We start from the raw sequence: 22674 nt of genomic DNA, 5'->3' as shown, positions 1-22674 counted from the left end.
CGCGTGTTGATAATTTAATTAGTGCACTGGTACAACACATTTTTTCGTAAATTTATTCAATATTTGTTAGAGAGGAAGCCTTGACCCCTACAGTAGCATAGGTAGGTACTTGAACCGAACTTGAACATGAGAAACGTTAGGAGTACCTATATTCAATCGGTAGCCTTTGTCTTCGGCGTATTGTGCAACAAACATTACCACAAGTTTCCTGACGACGTTGTTTGTTTTCAAATTGCAGATTGGCGTCATGTTATTGAAATTTTTGACTCACTTGAAGGTTCCAACATGTTTAAACCGCTGTCCTGTGTGAGTTGATGCGTACCTACTTAGTTTTGTAGTACCCGAATACGAAAGTGTATTTCTCCATCAAAACAAGTCGCGTAGTGTGTATTCTTTTGTATAGTTTTTAAAGGTCAGATAAAAGAAGCAGTTATTCAGTGTCTTCTTCAATTTTCCTATCAGTTGTTTTGTATTTTTAAAATTTCTATCGTCTCAGCGATTTTACCAGTGCGTAATTAGTGTTTCGACTAACGGTAAGTACAAGTTGTATGTGCATATCGCACCTTGGGAGTAATAATGTTACATCTCAAAAAACTGAAATTTTACAGGATAGTGACTTTCTTTTTTTTAAAAAAGGAACTTGATTCATTATTTTCACCAACTTAAGGTATTTATAATTGATTGTGAGGAATGAATAGCATCTCATTTTAAAGATCGGCTATCGTACCTTCATTTAGCATAAGAACACTTTGAAAAATAAAATCGTAAGGAGGAAATATGTATTTCAATGTTTGGAAAACATTTTGAATTATAACCATTCATCAAAATTTATCTTGAGTTTTTCTCAAAAAACTAAAATTTCATTAAGTACATATTGTTCAAATTCATTTTTCTGAAAAGTGATCAATTTTTGATTTTTTTTACATTTGGTAAAAACCAATAGAAAATACACTTCTTGTGACTATTTCTAATGTTGTTTGGAATTTTGAGTAATACCATGTAGAGACAGATTGTGCTGTATTTTCAGTCGCGTAAGCAAGAGAAATTCGTTCTGCCTCTAGTCAACATTAGAAATAGAAATATCTAACTATTCGCAATTTTTGCAATTTTTTTTTTGAAAATGTTGCAAAATTGCCAGAAATGTGGCGAGGGAACAGAATTTTTGCGGTTCCCTCAATTTTGAGGAAAATACTCAGGTAGTTAGATACTGTGATGCTAACTATAGGTACGCGTCACAATATCTAACTACCTTTTTTTTTCGCTGTAACCCGCGGGAGGATGTGTGCGGTGGTTCTCCACTGCGACGAGGAACATTCTCGTGATGTTAAGAATGCCAAATCAACGAATCGATGCCTTTTACATATAATTTTGGGGAATATTCGAGCAGAGTGTCAACACTAGATTTGGAGCAATTTATAACAGCTTTCGAATGTTATACTTGGTATTTTATAGCATATTGTAGCTGCTTGTACAAAAAAAAAAAAAAAAAGGAAGTAAAACATGAATTCATACTTACAACACATACCTGCAAATTTTTTCATAATTTTTCAAAATAAAATGGATCGATTCGTTGATTTGGCATTCTTAACATCACGAGAATGTTCCTCGTCGTAGTGGAGAACCACCGCACACATCCTCCCTCGATTTACAACGAAAAAAAAAGGTAGTTAGATATTGTGACGCGTACCAATGGTTAGCATCACAGTATCTAACTACCTGAATATTTTCTTCAAAATTGAGTAAATCACCAAAATTCTTATTTGTGTAATCATTTAGTGGTATTTCCAGGTGGTTTTTTAAAAAAAAACCATTAAATTACAAGGTAGTTAGATTTTGTGACGGTACCTAGAAATGGTTCCGTAAAACGACCTCTAGTGGATTAATTCTCTTAGGACTTCGTGCTGAAAAATAAACGCTAGAGAAACCAGTCATTTGGCGACTCAGTGTAAGCATTGGTTATCAGTGTTCCGGAGATGAGATTGTTTATCTATATCATATTTGCGTAAATCTTATTACCCAAAATAAGTTGTGTAAGTCCAGTCTTATTTCGAAATATGAACTGGTGAAGATTCTCAAGTGATCTATTTCGAAATAGATTTGTTCCAGTTATTCTGATAGAGTTGTCCAGATAGACTCGGGTCCAGGAGTTATTACGTAAAACGACTGTTGATCCTTATTTAAAATTTCTTCTTAAAGAGGAACGTAGATGGACCTTTCCACATCCTTTATTGTTCCCATTCCCCGTGGTGATGTGCTTTAGCACTCCTCTAGCCATCTCTTTCGTAATGCTGTACAGGCTCAGTATAATTAGCTTGAGTAAGTTATTACTTTGTAAATGATGAATAAACAATACAAATAATAACTGAAGGAATTCTTATTTCATAAGGTAATTATCTTTAAGATGAATGTCTGTGTTGTGTTACGTAAAAACACTCAGTGCCCGAAAAGTACATAGGTACCGAGGTGGTAAGTCGACAGGTACCCACAAAGCTCATAGAAGCTAGGTACTGCTAGACCTAATAGGTAGCTAGCATCTGTGACGAATCCTGCACCTGGAGATGTGCATAAAATATACATTGAGTAATATGTGCAGGTAAATTCTATCTCCACAACCATTTGCGTTTTTACAAGATTTAGATAGGATACCAAACTCTTAAGTGTCATTTTTGGTTGCGGGGGGTCATACAAACCCCAAAAATGCAAAAATATCAGAATCGTTTTTTTAAAAAATGTAACCTTATTACTCCCAAGGTGGGATATGATGTCCATTCTTCGATTAGAGGGTCCTAAGTCAAATGATCCTCGGATTGGTCACTGCAATTTGTCCCCCCTGGTTTTCTCCCAATTAGACTTGCGCAGGACACTTGAAAGATTACACGTGTTGATTTGTCCAAAGAAGATGGCCATATAGCCTAGAAAGTTCTGGACCCTAAGAAGTAAGAGAAGGAGGGGCTACAGTGCCCAAGCCCAGGCTCATTTGACTTGAGACCCTCTAATCGTAGAATTGACATCATATTATTCCTGCTCAGCAGGTTCGAATCTTGTGAACATGACGTTCATATTGCCTTGACCAATTTGTCCCCCACTCAACCTGAAAAAAGAGCGGATAGGGGTTACAGCAGCTCATCAATCGAGAGCCCAAAAGTCTAGTCTCGGTACCTCTAATGACTTCTCACTTTTTTACAGATACAAACACGAATCCATGAAAGAACAAAAGAAAAGTTACTACAGAGGTGATTTTTCCGAACCTCTGAAATTGGTGACAATTGGCCAAACCATCGAACAAGCTGCCCATGAACATGCCAATGAGATGGCCATACTAATACACGGAGGACAAAAATTAACCTATGCACAAGTCTTGGAAAAGGTTTCACTAAATATAATTAAAATACAATCTTCGGTATACTAGTCAATGGGATAGAATATCATTATTCATTTACAGATTGACACTTTGGCCGCAGCCTTCATGAATTTGGGCTTGAAGCGAGGCGACCATGTGGCCATTTGGGGATTCAATACTATCGAGTGGTATTTATCTTTTTTGGCTGCGTTTAGAGCTGGCATTGTTGTGGTATGATTTAATTTCCTTTTTTTTTTTTGAAGATATTCGTCTCTTGGGACACCTTTTTTACAATGTAGATTTGGACTATGATTTGTTCAAATAAACAGGTGAATTTGAATCCACTATTTGAAGCTCCGGAGGTTTTAGCTTGTTTAAATATAGGTGATGTGAAAGCTATACTCATGGATGAACAGAATAATGATCGTAATTTCTACGATATTTTGAAAAACGCCATACCAGACATTCAAGAACACGATTGTAATACCCATATTATCACCAAACATGCTCCGTTACTCAAAACTGTGGTGATGTTCAGTGAAACAGCCTATAAGTAAGAAAATTTATGACATATAATTTGCATTAATGCTGCAACCATGATTATTATTTTTTTAATAACTCCTTTTCATTCATTCATAATTGACCCTAATGATCAATAAATTTTTGTTTCAGAGGTGTCTTCAGATGGAAAGATTTATTCACCACAGTGACCAAAGAGCAAATAAAAAATATCAGAAATACTCAACAGGAAATCGACCCTTTTGATATTTGCAATATTCAGTTCACTTCGGTATTGAAACCTTTGAAAAAATTTTCTTCACAAATTCGTATCCTATCTACAGGCTGGATCTTTCGATCATGTTCTTATAGGGAACCACAAGTAAACCAAAGGGGGTTTCACTAAGGCATCACAGTATTGTAAATAATGCCAGGTCTATAGGAAACCGCTTAGAACTGTTCAAAAAAGTAAGTACTAATTACTTCACATTGAAGAAGTCAAAAATGAACAACCTCAGAAAGTCAATTTCATCTTCACTTCTCAATTTTTTTGTAGAAAGCACGAATTTTATGCCAAGTTCCATTTTTTCACTCATTAGGAATGCTTGCTGGAGTTTTTGCATCCATTATAACAGGATCTACAATTGTTGTTCCAAGTGTCAAATTTAGCCCGAATAAATCTATAGACTCAATAATTACAGACAAGTAATGATACATTCACATTGATCACACCATTCTGTTCTCAATAAATTTACTGGTTTGTTGGTGTTACAGATGCACTGTGGTTCATGGTACTCCAACAATGTACATTGATCTTATCAGGGTAGTGAAAAATAGAGCTCAGAGTGATCCCAAAGTATACGAAAAAATATCCTCAGTTGAGCGATTCTTCAGTGCAGGAGCATTAATTTTGCCAGACACAATCATGCAATTGAAAACATTATTCAAAAACTCTAAATTTTCGGTAATGATGATTTTTTTCTGTTTCGTTCTATGAGTCTCTTTTTTAAACTATGAGCTTTCAGGCTGTGTTCAATCAATGATTACTTGGCTATTGTTTCATGGGTTGGAAACAACTCAATTTTTTTTCAATTAAGTAAATGCTTGATAATATATTTAATTCAGTCAACTTTACAGTGTGGTTATGGTATGACAGAAGCTACTGGGGGTATATTTATATCATTACCAGATGATTCTGAGGAAGTTCTTCACACTACTGTTGGCCATACTTTGGATCACATAGAAGTAATTAATGAAAATTGAGTGCGTACTAGTGATGTTAACATCAATATTGCGTATTGGTATTATTGAAATCTCTGCAAAATTCTGTGTCATCATCATCATTGTCATAATCATCAACATCATTATGATCATCATTATCATCAACAACATCATGATTTCAACAACATCATGATTGTCATCATCACCGTCATAATCATCATCATCATCACCAGGTAAGTAAGTATACCACATTATCATCAAATGTTGACCCTGTAGACAGTTCAGACTGCGTTAAAATTCCTGCGCTATGTTTTTGTTGGATATGTACTATTGGCATACCCCCCCCCCCCAAACAAGTTCACCATATGTTTATGCTATTGCTGGATTCTATTCCTTACATTTTTCACAAGAATGGTGCAAAGGTGACCATGAACAGGGGCTTTTGGAATAATTACTATCATTCATGTTTTTTTTTCAACTTATATACCTAATTCTTAGACTGTTGTGGAAAATTTTGAAACCCGGTAAAAAGGGTCTATTTGGGTTGCTGAAATTTCATCCTTATCTCACTATTCAAGTTCATTCATTTTAATTAGGTCAAAGTTGTTGATGATAACAGTCAATTAGTACCGTTTGGCCAGCCAGGAGAAATGTGCTTCAGAGGTTACATGTTGATGAAGGAGTACTACAAAGAACCAGAAAAAACAAAGGCAGTATTATCAGAAGATGGGTGGTTTCACAGTGGGTAAGTACATACAAAACAGTTTTTTTTAAAAATATATTTTTGAGAAAATGTTGTATTAACCTTCAAGCTTTATAAATGAAACAGTGCATAATATTTTGAAAAACTAAATCTGATAACAGAGATAGGCTTGCTTTGATGGAAAATGGATATGCTCAAATTGTTGGTCGTATCAAAGATATAATCATCAGAGGAGGAGAAAATATCGCACCCAGTGAAATAGAAAAAGTTATAATGAACCATCAAGATGTTGTTGATGTCCAAGTAAGACTATTTTTTTTTCAAAATGTGATACCTCCACTTTTTTTTTCAAATAAATAACTATAATTGTCTTTTTTTTTAGGTTTATGGAGTAAGTGATGCTAGATTGGGTGAGAAAGTAGCAGCATCTATAATTAAAACAAAAAATTCAAATTTGAGTGAATATGATGTGAAACAATACTGTGAAGGGAAGGTAAGTCTTTTAGCTAAACTGAATATTTATCAACTGTATTTGCAAATAATCCCAAATTAAATACCTAATACCTAGAGATGTACCTATACCCACTTCCACGTCCAAAAAAAAAAAAAAAAAACACATTCAAACAAATTCTACCTTTGATTTCAGATTACATCGTATAAAATTCCAGAATACGTATTTTTTTGTGAAAAATATCCGAAAACTGCTTCTGGGAAAATACAAAAGGTCAAACTGAGAGAAATTACTGAAAAAGAGCTTCAGAACAGAAATAAATATTAAAATAATAAATTAAAATACTTACAGTAGTTATGTAAGTACCCAGACCCACTCATTTCTAATATGCAATTTTTCTTTTACGTTCACAAATAAAATTAGTTTTTTTTTAAAATGTTGAATTGTAATAAATTCTCTCCTCGTGGATTCATTTTTTTTTTCGGAATAACTCAAATCAATTGTAGGTAATTTTATTTTTTCAATGGAGATTACAATAAATTTTATTTTAGAAGCAGTTCAGGATATTGGATGAGCAACAGACGTGTTAATAAAATTGAAGAGTGATATTCCAAAACTCGCTTTGTCCATTTTCACAACTTTTCAGGAGAGAGGAAAAACAGTTTCCCTTTAAACGGGTAAATTGGCTTTTCAGGCGAGTTTAGCACTTTATTTGGGTGGATTTATGATGTAGGAGTGTAGGTATACACTTCATCCACTAAATACTGCTGAAAAAAACTTCAATAAAAATGGACAAAGCACCTTTTGGAACATTATTTTTTTTTAAATTTTTAGTGAATTGGCTATTTAGGTGAGTTTAACACCTCATTTTGGTAGGTTGATGATGTAGGAATGTGAGTTAATACTTCATCTACCAGGTACCACTGAAAACCCAACTTTGATAAAAATGGACAAAGCGAGTTTTGGAATATCACTCTTCAATTGCATAACCAGTTTGCCGTAAATACGAAACACACATAGGTATTTTGATAGGTAAAACCCTTGAAATTCAGGGCAAATCGAACCGAAATTTTCGCTGGAGGGGAAGTTTTGCGAGAGTGAATTCATTTCCAGGGTCAGATTCTCACTATAGCGCCTCCTTTTACATGAAATTGCCTATTTTTGGGTTTAAATTTGATCTGAAGATTGGTTTTGAAAAAAGCATTTTTTCAAAATATGTAGATAACTATTTCCAACCAATTTGAGATCGCTGAACACGAGAATCATTTCCAAATTGTATTCAGCTTCCATTAGATCAAAAAATGGTGTCCAAAAATTTAATCCATGAATGACAAATAATTATTACTTTAGGCAGTGTCGCTAATTTAAATTTCCAGCACCAGAGTCTCTCACTACACAGCACTACTTTCTACGGTAATTTTCTGATTTTTTGGTTTGAATATGATCTGAAGGTTGGTTTTAAAAACGTGGATTTTTAAAAAATTGACTGTATCCAACTAATTTGAGATTGTTGAACACCAGAATCGTGTACAAATTGCAGTCAGCGCTGTCATTTTCGAGCAAATCGTTCATTTGGTGTCTTACAATTAGGTCTGAATTCACGAATGACAAATATTTGAATTCTAAGCGAGTATTTACTTCAAGTTATTTGTACATCATTGTCAGCAACTATTATCAGACAGTCTTGTTATTTAAATAAAACCTTTGAAAGTACATGTTTTGTGATTCTTAGAAAATCAGTAGGTAGATATAACTTTACTGACTCTCAACTGGTGAATGAAAAATTATTGCTTCACGAGTGTCTTTGAATCATTATCAGCGATATGTTTATCTGGTTTAGACTGCATGAACATTCTATGAAACATTGAAATATCAAATATATTTTGCAACTGCATGATGTGAAAATTCTAAACTATTTTCAAGTAAGAAAATGCTTGCCACTTGCAGAAGAAATGAAAGCATACCTACTCACTTTGTTAATTGTTTTTTAACTAATATTCTCAAATTCATAATCGGAGCTTCGACAAATAAATGTAAACCCAATCCCATCACGTAGCTCCACACAACATCGCCTAGGAACCACCATACCTTAAAAATGTGAAAATTCGCATCAACGAAAATCTAAGTGAACAATTTTTATCAATCATTATTCTCAGATTACTTACTAAATTAATTCTGTCAGGTACAGTGAATGGCTGCTTTTGAGAAGAAACGTGGTACAATTGAACTATCGTGTTTATCATGTAAACCGAATACGTTAGACGACCAACGGGTATCCATATTTTCCATTCCATAAGTTTATTTAAAACACCTATGAAAGATACAATAATATGTACATAATGTATTTGTAGTTTTAAAATTTTGGGTCTTCTTCCCGCAGGACACTTGTATGACATATAAAGGGGGTACATTACTCCTCGATATGTCAGTGTCTGACTTATCATACATAGGTATTCGCCTGATATTTACTCACCTAAACCTGATGTGAAAGCAAAACAACATAGTACAACATATGGCAATAAGATTATCACATGATTTAAAGCCGCATACAAAGCATTTTCAAATCTATCATATGGTCTGTCGATCGCATAAAACACGAATCCGTAAGATGAACACGTTTCACTAACGAAAATGGCTAGAAGTGAATATAAATACGTTTGTCTCTAAAGAAGATAAACACGAAAGCAAAACCAAATTATAATGTTTAGTAACCACTTGAATAATTTCAAAAACCATCAGCTTAATTTACTTTGGTAAATTTGATTTTGTTTTCATTCAATGATTGAACTACATAAGCGGTCATAAATCCCATTAAATAAGGACCACATCTGGTAACTGTAGCAATGTACAAATCAGTGAATTCCGGGTTGGTCCGTGCATCTCTGGTCATACTGAAATTGAAATCATGCATACATATGAGATCCGGACGTTTCCCGGATTCAATTTGATCTGATCAGACCTCTGGTCAGATCAGACCAGATTAGCTTAAGCAGACAGTAGAAATTTTGCCCACTTCAAACGTATTCTGAACAATCCATATAACTGGTTCTTATAAGCAATCATAAATGTCACCACAATGGAAGCGAGGAACGTCACTCCAACTGAGAAAATGCCAATTTTGGTATTTTTTGACCAAATGTACAATAATATTCCTCCAATTACAGCCAACTGAATATCCACTGATATGTACCAACTTGGGATTATGCACTGGGAATAACCAACATAGATAATCATTGTATAATAGTGATTTGTGATTGTATTTCCTCTGCATTAGGTAGTCTATGACATAGCCTTAGTGAACAAAACTAACTAGGAATGCAAGATCACAAATTACCAGTTGATCGGTTCTAACAATGTTGTTGATGGCAAATAAAGCTGCCCACCAAGTCTCCTTGCAATAGCCGACTTCACTCAGCACTTCGTAATTCCAAAGTGGACCATCTCCAGTGTATGGAAGTATGTAAATGATGTATAACATCAAAACACCAAATGCTGGAGCCATTCTGCACATAACAATCATGAAAATAAACGAAATGCATCAATAATATTGAAAAGCCTACTTAACCCAGTAGAAAATGGTTTGTATCTGATTAAATTCAGAAATCTTGAGGATCTTGAAAATTCGGGAGGGGAGGCCTGATGAAAGTCAGATCAGACACCACTCATTCACTCATTACCAGATCCAGATCAAATCAAGAAAACGGATGGCTCTGCCAGCTTCGCAGTTTAATACTGATGTACAAACTTGTTGCTATTTGTATAACAATAGTGGATGAATGTACTCCTATGATTATGAGAACCCACCAATAAATGATTAGAAGGAAATTTTGTCTTTATTGCGATGGTGTTGTGGAAGAAGGGCCAAACTGAATTTTTAAAGATTTTTTTCTCTCGGAGAAACACTGCTCTAACAACCGGAGATGGAAAGGTAAAAGGGCCAAACTATCTCACAGTTAAACTGAATGATGCAGCTTGGCTCTGAAACAGTTTGGCCCTTTTTATCTGTCCAACTCTGGGCTGTTATAGCCCCTGAGCGAAAAAAATTTTGAAAAATGCAGTTTGGCCCTTCTTCCACAACACCATCGATTGTATAGCCTAGTAGCCATACCTATCCTTTACAGGAGATAGCGTATACTTGCATCTATATTAGCCAGTTTCTAGCATATCTGATAAGTTTCTTTCAGGGTCTCACAGGGAGAGTTCACCCGCGAGTTTGTTGTTAGCAGCTCCAATTGTTTCTTCCCTCTTGTCATTCTTCCTTGAATTTTCCCCAGTAAGGTGCACCAGGGCAAGACAGAATGTTTTTTCACAATTTCAACTTTGACCAGCGGTTACTCCCCTTCTAATGAACCAATATGGATCAAATTTATTATGTAGGTTCCCATAAGGGTTCTCAACCTATGGTGAAAATTTGAGCGCGATTGACACAGTAGCTTTCGCTCAGTGTAATAAAATATAAACTGTTCTGACTTACCCCACATTGGGGGAAGTCAGAACAGGTTAACTTTGCAGAGGCGTAGCTCACAAACAGAGCGTCCTAGAAAAATTGCACCATATCGAAATTGTAGAGAATTTAATTCTCTTTGAGATTACTCACATCAGATTTTCACTAGGACGCACGGTTTGTTCACTATATGTATGAGAATAACTAAGAGATAGAAAGTCTCAAGTCTGTATTTGAAAACAAATTCAAAACAATTTCAAAACAACAAAATACAATTGAACCAAAGACATCTAAAATGAAACTGGATCGCGAAAATTTTTACACCGTGATGAAGTAAGGGTAGTACCCTCAAGTCACCTTTAGTAGCACTTCGCCAGATATAAACCTCTAGGAGCTAGAGCAAGTTTTCTAACTTACCCCAAATTCTGACTTCCCCCAGTGCACCTTGCATGAAAATACCGTTTTCTCATATTTTCTGTGCTAAATACTTTAGCTTTCTCTTCTTGATATCTTCTACTACGACTTTCCACTCCTCTCCCATTCTTGCTAATGTAAGTCCCACTTATTAGAATCGATTTGGGACCCAGTATGTTTGATTCTAGAAACCAGAGTATTCCATAAAGCGGAAGGATTAAAAAAATGCAAAATTCCAAATTTTGTTGAGATTTCATCACTTTTTGATGTGTTTTGAAGTCAATTCTAATCCTGTTTCAGTTTTTTAGTTACGTTTAACTAGATATGTGCAGCCTGAAAAGTGAAAAGTGAAAAGTACTTTTCTTTCAATGAAAAGTTGAAAAGAAAAGTTTCTACTTTTCACTTAACTTTTCAGTTTTCACAAAAAAAAAAAAAAAACCGAGTGACCAATCAATTTACTCATCAGCGATCACTGACCTCATTGATGAAGTCAAATATGTATCAAGTTTCACTCTATCCACTCCTGCACCTTTGCAATTCAACACCCATTTTTGATGTTTTTCAATTTTCATTACATTTTTTTCAAAACTGAAAAACCCAGAAATGTATAAGAGGCTGTAGAAAGGCTCAAAACTACCACTATTCGATTAATTAGGTGGAAAAAAATGATTTTTTTTTTGTTTTAGATAGGCAAAAAATACATCAAATCTCTACCATCGTTGTGAATCAGCGCTCCAAGGTATCTGAATTGGTTTACATTTTCAATTTCTTTCTTGAGTTCTGATGTTGATTTTGACCTCTTTATCATCTCATTTTGTAAATCTCATAACCTTGGTCTTACCTGCGTTTATTTTCATTCCATATTTTAATCCAGTACCGTTAATTTGGCCAATCATTTTCTGCATTTGCGCTTCTGTCCCAGCAAGGATCACTTTGTCGTCTGCGTAACTTATTTCATTTATTCTCTTGCCCTTGATCTTGAATCCCATTTGTTTGACTAGCACTTCTCTAATTATTTCTTCTGCATACCCCTTGAACAACCTTGGTGAGAGGGTGCATCCTGGCCTCACACCTCTCTTTATATCATATCCGTTCTCCGAGTACTGCGTTCCAATCTTGATGTTTGCACTCTGTTCCCAGTACAGGTTCTTGATTATTTGTAGGTCTTTGTCATCAATATTGTATGTATTTCTTCATGATCTCCAACATCCTCCCATGGTTGGCAAGATCAAATGCTTTCTTATAATCGACAAAGCAGCCCAGGGTTGCGGAACGATAAAACAAAACGGTATTGGTACGTGGTATTGGTATTTCAAATGTGGTGGCTAAAACGGTATTGGTTTTTCGGTTTTCATCAATTTCTACCTCAAAATTTCGGTTTTCGGTATCGGTTTTTCCAATTTTTGTGAATTTTATTTCGGTTTTCGGTTTCGGTATTGGTATTTTATCACCCAAAAATCAAGCTAATTACAGAACACTTTGGCTTAAAATTCAGAAATTGAGAGAGTAGTAGTATAAAAGTTGAAATGAGAATGAAATGAGAGGAAAATCAACAAAGAAAAGTGATCATTGAAATGAATAAACTCATTTTGTTTGATGTTGGAATTGTTTCATTTGCAGAAATATGTAAAAATGAGTACCAAAATACAGATTTTAAAATATTTTCGGTATTGGTTTTCGGTATTTTGTACCGATTTTGAAATTATATTGGTATTTACTAAATCGGTTTTTCATTTGTCAACTTATTGGTATCGGTTTTCGGTTTTTTCAATTTTTTTCAAAAATTAGGCGGTTTTGCCGGTATTGGTTTTTTGGTATCTGTATCGTTCCGCAACCCTGAAAGCAGGCAATGATTTCCCTAATCACTTTCAGCAGGGCAATAGCTTCTCTCATCCCTTTTTTCGCTACAAAGTAATATTGTGTTTTCTTTTCAATTCTGGCATTTATGATGGTGAGTAGAAGCTTTGTTGCATGGCTCAACAAAATTTACCACTTTGGAGTCCTTGAGCAGCGTACCTTCATCGTATATTTCATTTATCATCTTCAACAGCTCCTTTTTGTACCCCGGTGTTAAACGTTTAATCAAGTCTACTGGTATGAGATCTTCACCCACTGCTTTGTGGTTTCAGGCTATCTTCACCACATTCCTCACTCCCACATTTTCATTTGTGGTGCCTCCTCTGTGGATGAAACTACCATTTGAGCCAGGCATGTGTCATCTCCATACAGTTCTTGTACATATGTAGCAGTAGCTGATCCAGACCTCTTTATGTTTCTTGATTGTCAACACAATACTTTCCATATTTTCTTTGCATGTATGCTATTCCACTTCTCCTTTTCTTGCGGGCATCCATCATCTGCTTCACTTTGGTGTGCATTTCTGTAGAGTTGTGCCTTTTTTCCAGTTCTTCTATTTCTTGGCACTTCTCATACCATTTATTTTTTGCCATGGGGCCCCAATTCAATCTTATGTGTCATTTTGAATTTTGAACTTGATAGGTTAACTACATAATTTACAATTATTCACAAGTATAGTTATTAGTATTATAATCTTGAAATTTATTACAAACATGCTCACACAATTGGTTCCAACCAGATCCTACCTCTGATGAAAATTAATACGATGTGATGTCGCACCTCGGGAGTAATGAGGTTACATCTCAAAAAAGTGAAATTTTACAGGAGATGAGGAGAGTGATTTTCTTTTTTTTAAAAACTTGATTCATTATTTTTATCAACTTATAATTAATTGTGAGGAATGAATAGCACCTCATTTTAAAGATCTGGTATCCTACCTTCATTTAGCATAAGAACACTTTGAAAAATAATATCTTAAAGAGGAAATATTTCAATGTTTGGAAAACCATTTTGAGTTATAACCTTTCAGTAAAGTTGATGTGGAGGCGAAAGGAAGTGTCCAAAAAAGTTTCATATTAACAAAGTTGTAGAGAATTAAATTTCCAATCGACATAATGTCGTTGGTCTTTTTCTAGAGTGCTTAGTTTTTGAGTTTTTCTCAAAAACATAAAAAATGCACTCCTTGTGACTATTTCCAACTGACAAACATTCAAAACAATCAAAACTGTTCGTTAACACTTTGTATATGTAAACGAAATTTGCTAAAAAAAAAAGGTGGAGTTTTTTGAGATGTACCCTTATAACTTCAAACAACTTGCAATGTTGTTGGGATTTTGAGTTAGGCCATTTGGGTTTTTTACAAGATCTAGATAATGTACCCAACTCAATGTGTTATTTTTGGTTGAGGGGGTCATACAAACCCCAAAAATGCAAAAACATCAAAATCAATTTTTTTTTGAGGTGTAACCTTATTACTCGCGAGGTGCGATGTGATTGGCTTACCTCATCCATCTGAGTAGGATACTAGTAACCAAGAAGAACTTGCCATCTCTCTTCATAGATTGAAATTCACAATGAAACATCAAGAAACCACTAACGGCGAAAAAAAAGTCTACAAACATGTTCATGTGTGTTAGGAGTGGATCAGAATCAGTATAAAACTGAAAAAGTGTGTCATTTTGGGAATTATTATCACAACAGTATTTAGTAAAATCAGTCATTGCCAGATTGTCTACTTACTTGTTCTTTCACAACCGCATTGGATGAAGGAAAACTGAGGGTGTAAAAAAGTCGATGACCATAGATAGTAATTATGATGTTCAGAATTTTCACAGAATGCAGTATTGCACTTTCTTTAGAATTATATTGCTTCAACTTTGTGAAATTTCTGCTCAGAGAGAAAATTTTAGATACCTCTTTGAAGAAATGCCGTTTCTGTTTATCTGTGTGATGAGGTAGGTATTGCAATTATTTGTAATATCTAAGAATTTAGGTACCTATGTTAGGGAATGATTAGATTTGTTTTTGATCAAATGCTGGAACTATTTCCTGAAACAACATGCATACATACCATTGTTGTCCCCTTCAGTATCACTAGCAGTGGCAGTATCATATAAAGTCGTGCAAATCACAAATGCAAAAAACGCTAAAAACGAAAATCTGAAAATAAAGATGATTTTTGTACGATCGTAATTCCATGAAAATGTATTTTATACAAGATGAAATAACAGCTTACTTACAAGTTACACGTCTGCTTTTGACTTACTTGGCAATATAAAATCCCAATGGATAAACAACATCGTCCTGTGTTTTGCAAAATATAGGATCCACATCAATCTTCACATCGAGTCCGTTATTTTTGAATATCGGATACAGCAGGTTATTCAGAGACACATTCAGATCAGTTGGCGAACAAGACGATGGTACACACAAAGCGAATGTCAGTCTTTTTCGATTCACTCGACAGGGGTTTTTTTCATACTACAAACATGAAACGAAAAGTTCAAAGTTGACATTTTGTACTGTAGGTTGTATGGACTACTGAAATGTCGACATTCATTAGCCTACCTAATATGTATTTTTATTTTTTGTACACCCATGTTCAATGTATTAAAAATTCCAATTAAATCAGTTCTAGAGTTGATTATAAGAAATTGGAGCTTGATACCTATTGATTAAATTTCTTTCCTACTTTTGGTGGGTAACTAGGTACACGTTTCCAAATTGAAAAAATAGGCGAATCAGTTAATCACTTCTGATGAAAATGTGTTGGAAAAAATCAAACGTTTCTATTTTTGCTGAAATTGCAATAAATCCACAATGTAGGTACTTTGAGTTAATATTAAGTCAAGACACGAATTTTAGTCCGGATATTAGTACACCCCAAAAAGGAGTCAAGGGTTCCCAAAACGGCGTATTCCGATTTTTCAAATAAAAAACATTGCACATACATACAACATAGGGAAGCTAACAAATTCCTGAATGGCTTTCAACTCAAAATGAAGGTGTGCAAGGAATTTGCCCAAAACTCTCACTTCTGTAATTTTACTCACTATAGACAAAGCATTCCAAGCTGAAATTCTGTGATCAAGTTCTTCAAGTGCTTCACTTTGTGCAGTATCCGAATAACTGTACGCTACTTTGGCTAGACAGTATCGGCCCTTGATACTGTACGACGAAATTGCCAAACACTGGTCATAATTCCCCAGGTAGTCGACCGTTCCAGAAAAAATTCCAGCCAATGGCCATTCTGAGGATTCCATCACTGAAAAAACCGTCGATATTACATTAAATGGGAATATACTAGGAGCTGAGAATCAAAACTCACATTTGCCACCATAAACGATTTTGAGAAAAACGCGAAAAACTGAGTTAGTAGTGTTGCCAGTTGAAAAAACTGATAATACCAAAATGAATCAGTAGATAGCGCTACTAGCACACGATTCCGTGTGTTTGCTGCTTTTCACCTAGCTCCCTTCTGCTTTAATATCCAGAATCCAGACAAAGAATGGCAAATGTGAGTTTTGACTCCAAGATTTGCGATCAAATTTTTTTTCACTGTTTTAATTACGACGATAGGGAAAAGTTTGATAACAAGCTGAATTTTGGTACTCGGGGGTTTTTTGATACACTGAACACGGATTTGGAGTGTCCAGGTGAATCCGGTGTACGCTTTCCCCTTTTTTGTGGACCTTAAGCCCCCAAATTTGTTTTTTTGCGTTCAAGTCCGAAAATATGCAATTTTATGCAAAATTCATGTTTTTTGGGTCGCAGAATACGAATTTTACAATATTTTTTTTTGTAGGGGTGGGGGATGAGAGGGTGAGGGGGCGAGAAATTCAAAATTTGACTATAATGATGTGTGATATGTTGAAATGTATGTTTTTGAGGGTGTAGATCACGAATTTGACAATATTTTTTTCGTAGGGGTCAATGGTGGGGGCTGAGGGGTGAAAATGGTTGAAAATTCAAAATTTCACTATAATGATGTGTGATATGTCGAAATGTATGTTTTCGAGGCTGTAGATCGCGAATTTGACAATATTTTTTTCGTAAGGGTTAATGGTGGGGGATGAAGAGGGTGAAAAATTCAAAATTTGACCATAATGATGTGTGATACGTCGAAATGTATGTTTTTGAAGGTGTAGATCACGAATTTGACAATATTTTTTTCGTAGGGATGAATTGTGGGGGATGAAGGGGGTGAAAACGATGAAAAATTCAAAATTTGACCATAATGATGTGTGATATGTCAAAATGTATGTTTTTGAAGGTGTAGAAAAGGTGAAGGGTGGGGGATGGAGAGTTTTCGATTGGGGAGCCGTCAAAGTCCCTGGAAGAAAAAATTTGTAACATTTAAACAAAATTCACCATGATTTTTCACTATAATTGACTGTTGTGGTCGCCGGGTCATTCGGGGGCGAAAATGGCAATTGACATCTTGAAATACACTACCTATCTTAAGTATTACTAGCCACTGGAATTTCCCGTGCATCTACGTGCAAAAATTTGTTCTATTCCTATTTATGCAGCAGAGTAGGCAAAAAACGGAGTTTTAACGTAAATTATACCTCTATAATTACCAGGGCTCGGATTTTTATGCTGGAGAATATTTTTTGTATGCATAGAAGATAGGGAATTTTTCAATTATCTCCACGATTCATGAAATTTCAATTAAAATGAGCCTGATTCATTAGAGCATATTTTGGCATATTCCACCATAAAAACATATAAAAGCATATTTTGGCATTTTTTAGGGAATATTTCGCGTTTTTAGAGCATATTTTACGTTTTTGGCGGTTTTTAGGGAATATTTTGATCAATTTCAAATTTTTGCATCATAATAAGTATTTTGCTATTTTTCATTTTTTCCCACAAAATTTAAAAAACTGGCAATAGCTCGCTTGTACCTACTTGATTTTTTTTGTTTATTTTAGTTGTTTTTCATTCCTTTAATACCTAATTCGTAATTTTAAAACGCTCTATTTTGCATTTTGTTCGTGAATTTTTATTATTACACAACAATATTAGTAAAGTCGTACAGGAATTGATTTTCCCTGCAAAACAATACCCATATCGTTAGGGAATATTTTTACTTTTTAGAGCATATTTTGGCATTTTTTAGGGAATATTTAAGCGCATATTTTGGGTTTTTTTAGGGAAAGAATATCCGAGCCCTGATAATTACTTTATAACAACTAAAATCGAGTAAATTGATGAAAATTACTCACTTTCAGTTGAATTCTTCATACTAGGTATATTTCGACATATCACACATCATTTTAGTCAAATTTTGAATTTTTCACCGTTTTCACCCCCTTCATCCCCCACCATTAACCCCTACGAAAAAAATATTGTCAAATTCGTGATCTACAACCTCGAAAACATACATTTTGACATATCACACATCATTATAGTCAAATTTTGAATTTCTCGCCCCCCTCACCCCCTCACCCTCCAACCCCCCCCCCCCCAAAAAAAAAAATATTGTCAAATTCGTATTCTGCGACCCAAAAAACATAAGGGAGGATACCATTGTACCATTTTTTTAGGGTTCATTGTATGTTTTTGAATTACGCCCGTTTTGAGGGTGCTCACAGTCCACTGTGCACCCCTACTTTGAGTGACCATAGGTCAACCCCCTTTGGGTGGGAAACTTCACTGACTCTTCATTCGATGTGGAATAGTGAAACGAAATCGATGAGAAGCATTTTGCATAAAATTGCATATTTTCGGACCTGAACGCTTAAAAACAAATTTGGGGGCTTAAAGTCCACAAAAAAGGGGGAAGCGTACACCGGATTCACCTGGACATCCCAAATTCGTGTTCAGCGTATCAAAAAACCCCCGTGTACCAAAATTCAGCTTGTTATCAAACTTTTCCCTATGGAATTTTGCAAACAAAACTAAGTTTTGATTCTAACCCTTGGTTTTGAAAGTGAATTTCACACCAAAATGACTTTGATCCAAAAAAACCGAATATGTCACATTATAGAGTGTAAAACGGTATATTATCCAAATCTGCCATAAAACGTTTTTTTTTTTTTTGGCAAATGTGAGTTTTGATTCTCAGCTCCTAGACTTATAAAATGATACCTAATTAAACAGAAAAAAATGGAAAAACAGAAAAAAAAAAAGACAACAGGAAAAAATTCAAGAATGACGGAAATTGTTGAAATGAATGAACAATGAAAAAAAAATGAAAAAATTACCTATCAAATAAAATAAGAAAAAATATGCAATGAAATGTCATGAAGAGAATGAATAACAAAAATGAAAAACAAAGTAAATAAAACGCAGAAAAAATTTAAATCAAAATGAATATACTTATCATAAATATCTACATAAACGAAAAAATACACCAAAGAAAGAACAAAACAAGAAAAAATTCAAAAAATAGGAAAGCAATAATAGTAAAATATGAAGAAATAATGAAATGAAGAAAATAGATAACAAAAATTGAAAATAAATGAAAAATGAAGTATTTTTTTTTTTTTAGAAATTAATGTAATTAAAATGAAAACGGAAACTTACCCTCCCCTCCCACACCCCCCAAACTATAAGCAAAAACTGAAAACTGAAAAATCATTCTTATAGCTTATTTAGAATCTGGAAGTGAAATTGATCGTGAAAAAACTGTCTCTGAATCAAAAAACAGTATATTAACAGGTAAAAATGAAAAAAAAAAAAACAAAAAAAAACGGATGGAAAACTTTATGAAAACAATTGAAGAGCTCTATTCCAAAGTAGGTTAAGTCATTTTTTCCTCCAAAAAATGCGTTCAAAGTTTTTGATGCTGAAATTTGTTCTGTTTCCAAAGGTCGCGGTGCACCTTTCCTTTCTTTGGACATAGAACAACGATCACTTGACCCACTTTTGAAGTAAAAATCTCCGTAAAACGTGCCTTTTTTTGAAATGACTTAACCCACTTTGGAATAAAGCTCTTCAATTTCTCTGAATAGGTAGCTGTGTTGTACTGACAGCAGATGCCTAATTGAAAATTTGTATGTAAACGCATTTGAGCAAAAACTACAGATTAGATAAGTAAGTGTTAAATTATTAGATTTCAATTTTGAATTGAAAATTTTTAATAAATTGGAATTTTATTTTAAAGGTTTCTACATAAAATTGGCAGTTTCCGACCAAATCTTACCCACAGGTATGGCCCCAAAAAACAAGCAGCCCAAGGGAAGGAGCAGACTAGAGGGTGGAGCCCCCAGTTATAATGAAAAAAATACTCACTTTTGACCGCCCACGTAGAATGATTTCTAAGATGCAACTTGAACAAATCAAAATCCTTTTTACATTCAGTATTTTCCGTAGGATCCATTTTAAAATCCGCCTGCGCCTCGAAGAATAACTCCGAAATCCATTTTTTTCGAAGAAAGACCGATTCCGCATGATCGACATCATCTGGATACCTTTCGTTTTCGCTTCTTACATAATCATTATGTTTGGCGAAAATTCCACGAAACAAAATAATCGTCACGAAGTAGCTTCCGATCACTGTTCGTATCATTCTTATAAATTTTCGAAGTACCTATATCTAGCGTTGCAAATGAATAGAAAGAAAACGAAGTGAGACTAGGTACTCGTGCAATGGTACATGTTAGAAATTGACAGGGGGGGGGGGTATAGTTACTTTCGATTTTTTTCAACGCAGTAGATAACTCGCTGTAAGAATTCATTAAAAAGAGCAGAATGGCCGCGCGTGGTGCGAATTTAATAAGTGCACTAGTATGTACAACACGAATTTACTGGCAAATTTATTCAGTATTTGGGTATCCGTATGTTTCGGCTAGCTTGTTGTCTTCTTGAGCGGAGATGTACATATTGAATAAATTTGCGTGTGAATGTGTCGGTAGTGCACATGTAAGAGTTACTGACCAACGACAAAATTGTTTTGGTAGGTACCTTGAAATTAACATACTTGCACCGAACTTGAACTTGAGAAGTGTTATGAGTATATTCAACCGGTAGCCTTCGTCTTCTGCATGAACAACAAACATTTCCCAAGTTTTCTAACGAACGAGTGTGCATTGCTCATGAAATGTCGGAACATTGATTCTTAAAAGTCGAATAATAGAATCAGTTATTCAAAGTGTCTTCTTCAGTTTTCCCATCAGTGATATTTATACCATCTCGGCGATTTTACCAGTGCTTAATTTGTGTTTCAATTAACGGTGAGTGAGTACGTCTTGTAGGTTAGGGTGGATCGCCCCAGAAAAAAAGTATTCTGATATTGAAATTGAGTACTCAAAAATTGCACTTTTTTCAAATGACAATTTCCAAATAATTGATTTTGCTGAACACGAGTGTTATTTTCGAATTGCGTTCAGCTTCCTCTTCTTGAAAAAAGTGTTCATTCGTTGTCTTGCAATTACGTCAAAACATGGCGATGAAAAATTTAATTCACAAATGACAAATATTTCTAGCGACTGGTTACTTCAAGTTACATCTTTGTCAGCAATTAGTACATTATTTAAACAGTGTTGTTATTTATAAATAAGATCTTTAAATATTCGTGATTTTTATAAAATCAATAGATATAACTCTGAACTGGTAATTGAAAAATTATCGTTTCACGGGAGTCCTTGAATCCTTATCTGCGATATTTTTATCTGGTTTAGACTTCATAAACATTCTACAAAACATTGAAATATCAAATATCTGCACGATGCAAAAATTTTAAACGATTTTCAAGCATATTATTGTATGAAAAAGCTTGCAGGAGAAATAAAAACATACTCACTTCGATAATTGTTTTTTCACCAATATTCTCAAGTTTAAAATCGGAGCTTCGACTAATAAATAAAAAGCTAATCCCATCAAGTAGCACCACACCACATCGCCTAGGAACCACCATACCTAAAAAATTTGAAAATGCGCATTAACAAAAATCTAAGAAGACAAATAATTTACTCAATCTTTATCTAGAGGTACTTACCAAATTTATTCTGTCAGGTAACACGAACGGCTGCTTTTGAGAAGAAACGTGGTACAATTGAACTATCGTGTTGATCAAGTAAACCGAATACGTTAGACGTCCAAAGGGTATCCATACTTTCCATTCGATAAATTCAGTAATAACAGCTATGAAAGATACAATAATATTTTGTGGTTTTAAGAAATTTGGCCTTCTTCGTGCAGTGCTCTCACATGATGACATGTGTAAGAGAGGTACAATATCCCTCTATGCCAATGTCGGATAATAATTATATTCGTCTGATATCTACCTAGTACCTACCTAATCCTGATGTGAAATGAAAACAATAAATTACAGCATATAGCAACATAATTGCCACATGATTTAAAGCCGCATACAATGCGTTTTCAAATCTATCGTATGGTCTGTCGGTTGCATAAGACTTGAGTCCATAAAATGAACACGCTTCACTAACGAAAATGGCTAGAAGTGAATATAAATACGTTTGTTTCTAAAGAAGATAAACATGAAAGCAAAACCAAATTATAATGTTTAGTAACCACTTGAATAATTTCAAAAACCACCAGCTTAACTTACTTTGGTAAATTTGAATTTATTTTCATTCAGTGACTGAACAACATCGTCGTCGTCGTGGTTCCTTATCCTTTACAGGACATTGGAAATCGCATTTTTGTGGTACCCTATCAGGGTGAGGCGTATGCCTATTGCCACTGCGATTATTCTAGGGAATCGACGTTGTTTCGAGCTTCCACTAGTAGTTTCCCGTTGCTTTCTAGTGACATCTACACAAGCACCTTGG

At 34.6% G+C, this 22674-nt stretch overlaps 2 protein-coding genes across 3 annotated transcripts; one reads left to right on the top strand and one right to left on the bottom strand.

Annotated features, from left to right (window-relative positions):
- The first annotated feature begins 1 nt into the window (after position 1).
- On the top strand, positions 2 to 6681 carry LOC135846696 (medium-chain acyl-CoA ligase ACSF2, mitochondrial-like). 2 transcript variants are annotated; one of them, XM_065365932.1, is made up of 13 exons: positions 2 to 306; positions 3187 to 3367; positions 3443 to 3571; positions 3670 to 3893; positions 4013 to 4130; positions 4211 to 4306; positions 4395 to 4543; positions 4613 to 4802; positions 4976 to 5083; positions 5656 to 5804; positions 5924 to 6065; positions 6145 to 6255; positions 6409 to 6681. In XM_065365932.1, exons 1-13 carry the CDS (start codon positions 248 to 250, stop codon positions 6538 to 6540), a joined length of 1788 nt encoding a protein of 595 aa, XP_065222004.1. In that variant the 5' UTR covers positions 2 to 247; the 3' UTR covers positions 6541 to 6681. The 2 variants fall into 2 exon arrangements, with proteins under 2 accessions (XP_065222004.1, XP_065222005.1); XM_065365933.1 differs by having other exon boundaries at positions 6 to 533.
- Positions 6682 to 7846: 1165 nt separating this feature from the next.
- Positions 7847 to 20602, bottom strand: LOC135846695 (nose resistant to fluoxetine protein 6-like). Its single transcript, XM_065365931.1, has 13 exons — positions 20171 to 20602; positions 15982 to 16193; positions 15195 to 15409; positions 15000 to 15088; positions 14669 to 14871; positions 14432 to 14589; positions 9548 to 9716; positions 9227 to 9420; positions 8963 to 9104; positions 8687 to 8876; positions 8379 to 8524; positions 8186 to 8301; positions 7847 to 8067 (listed from the first exon to the last, which is right to left on the bottom strand). The coding sequence occupies exons 1-13, from the start codon at positions 20445 to 20447 to the stop codon at positions 7998 to 8000; spliced, it is 2181 nt and encodes a 726-aa protein (XP_065222003.1). The 5' UTR covers positions 20448 to 20602; the 3' UTR covers positions 7847 to 7997.
- Positions 20603 to 22674: the final 2072 nt, after the last annotated feature.

Source organism: Planococcus citri, chromosome 5, assembly GCF_950023065.1.
Source record: "Planococcus citri chromosome 5, ihPlaCitr1.1, whole genome shotgun sequence".
NCBI lineage: Eukaryota > Metazoa > Arthropoda > Insecta > Hemiptera > Pseudococcidae > Planococcus > Planococcus citri.
Note: the sequence above shows the minus strand (reverse complement) of the source record. Positions and strands in the feature narration are given on the sequence as shown.

Bases quoted from the DNA above. Each gene is read 5' to 3' on its own strand.
- LOC135846696 (XM_065365932.1), top strand. From the start codon at position 248: ATGTTATTGAAATTTTTGACTCACTTGAAGGTTCCAACATGTTTAAAC. The intron at 4,131-4,210 runs GTATTGAAACCT...ATGTTCTTATAG, and splicing joins GCAATATTCAGTTCACTTCG to GGAACCACAAGTAAACCAAA. The intron at 4,307-4,394 runs GTAAGTACTAAT...ATTTTTTTGTAG, and splicing joins GCTTAGAACTGTTCAAAAAA to AAAGCACGAATTTTATGCCA.
- LOC135846695 (XM_065365931.1), bottom strand. From the start codon at position 20,447: ATGATACGAACAGTGATCGGAAGCTACTTCGTGACGATTATTTTGTTT. The intron at 15,089-15,194 runs GTAAGTCAAAAG...CTTTATTTTCAG, and splicing joins TTGGGATTTTATATTGCCAA to ATTTTCGTTTTTAGCGTTTT. The intron at 8,525-8,686 runs GTGAGTAAATAT...TATCTTTCATAG, and splicing joins TGCTTTCACATCAGGTTTAG to GTGTTTTAAATAAACTTATG.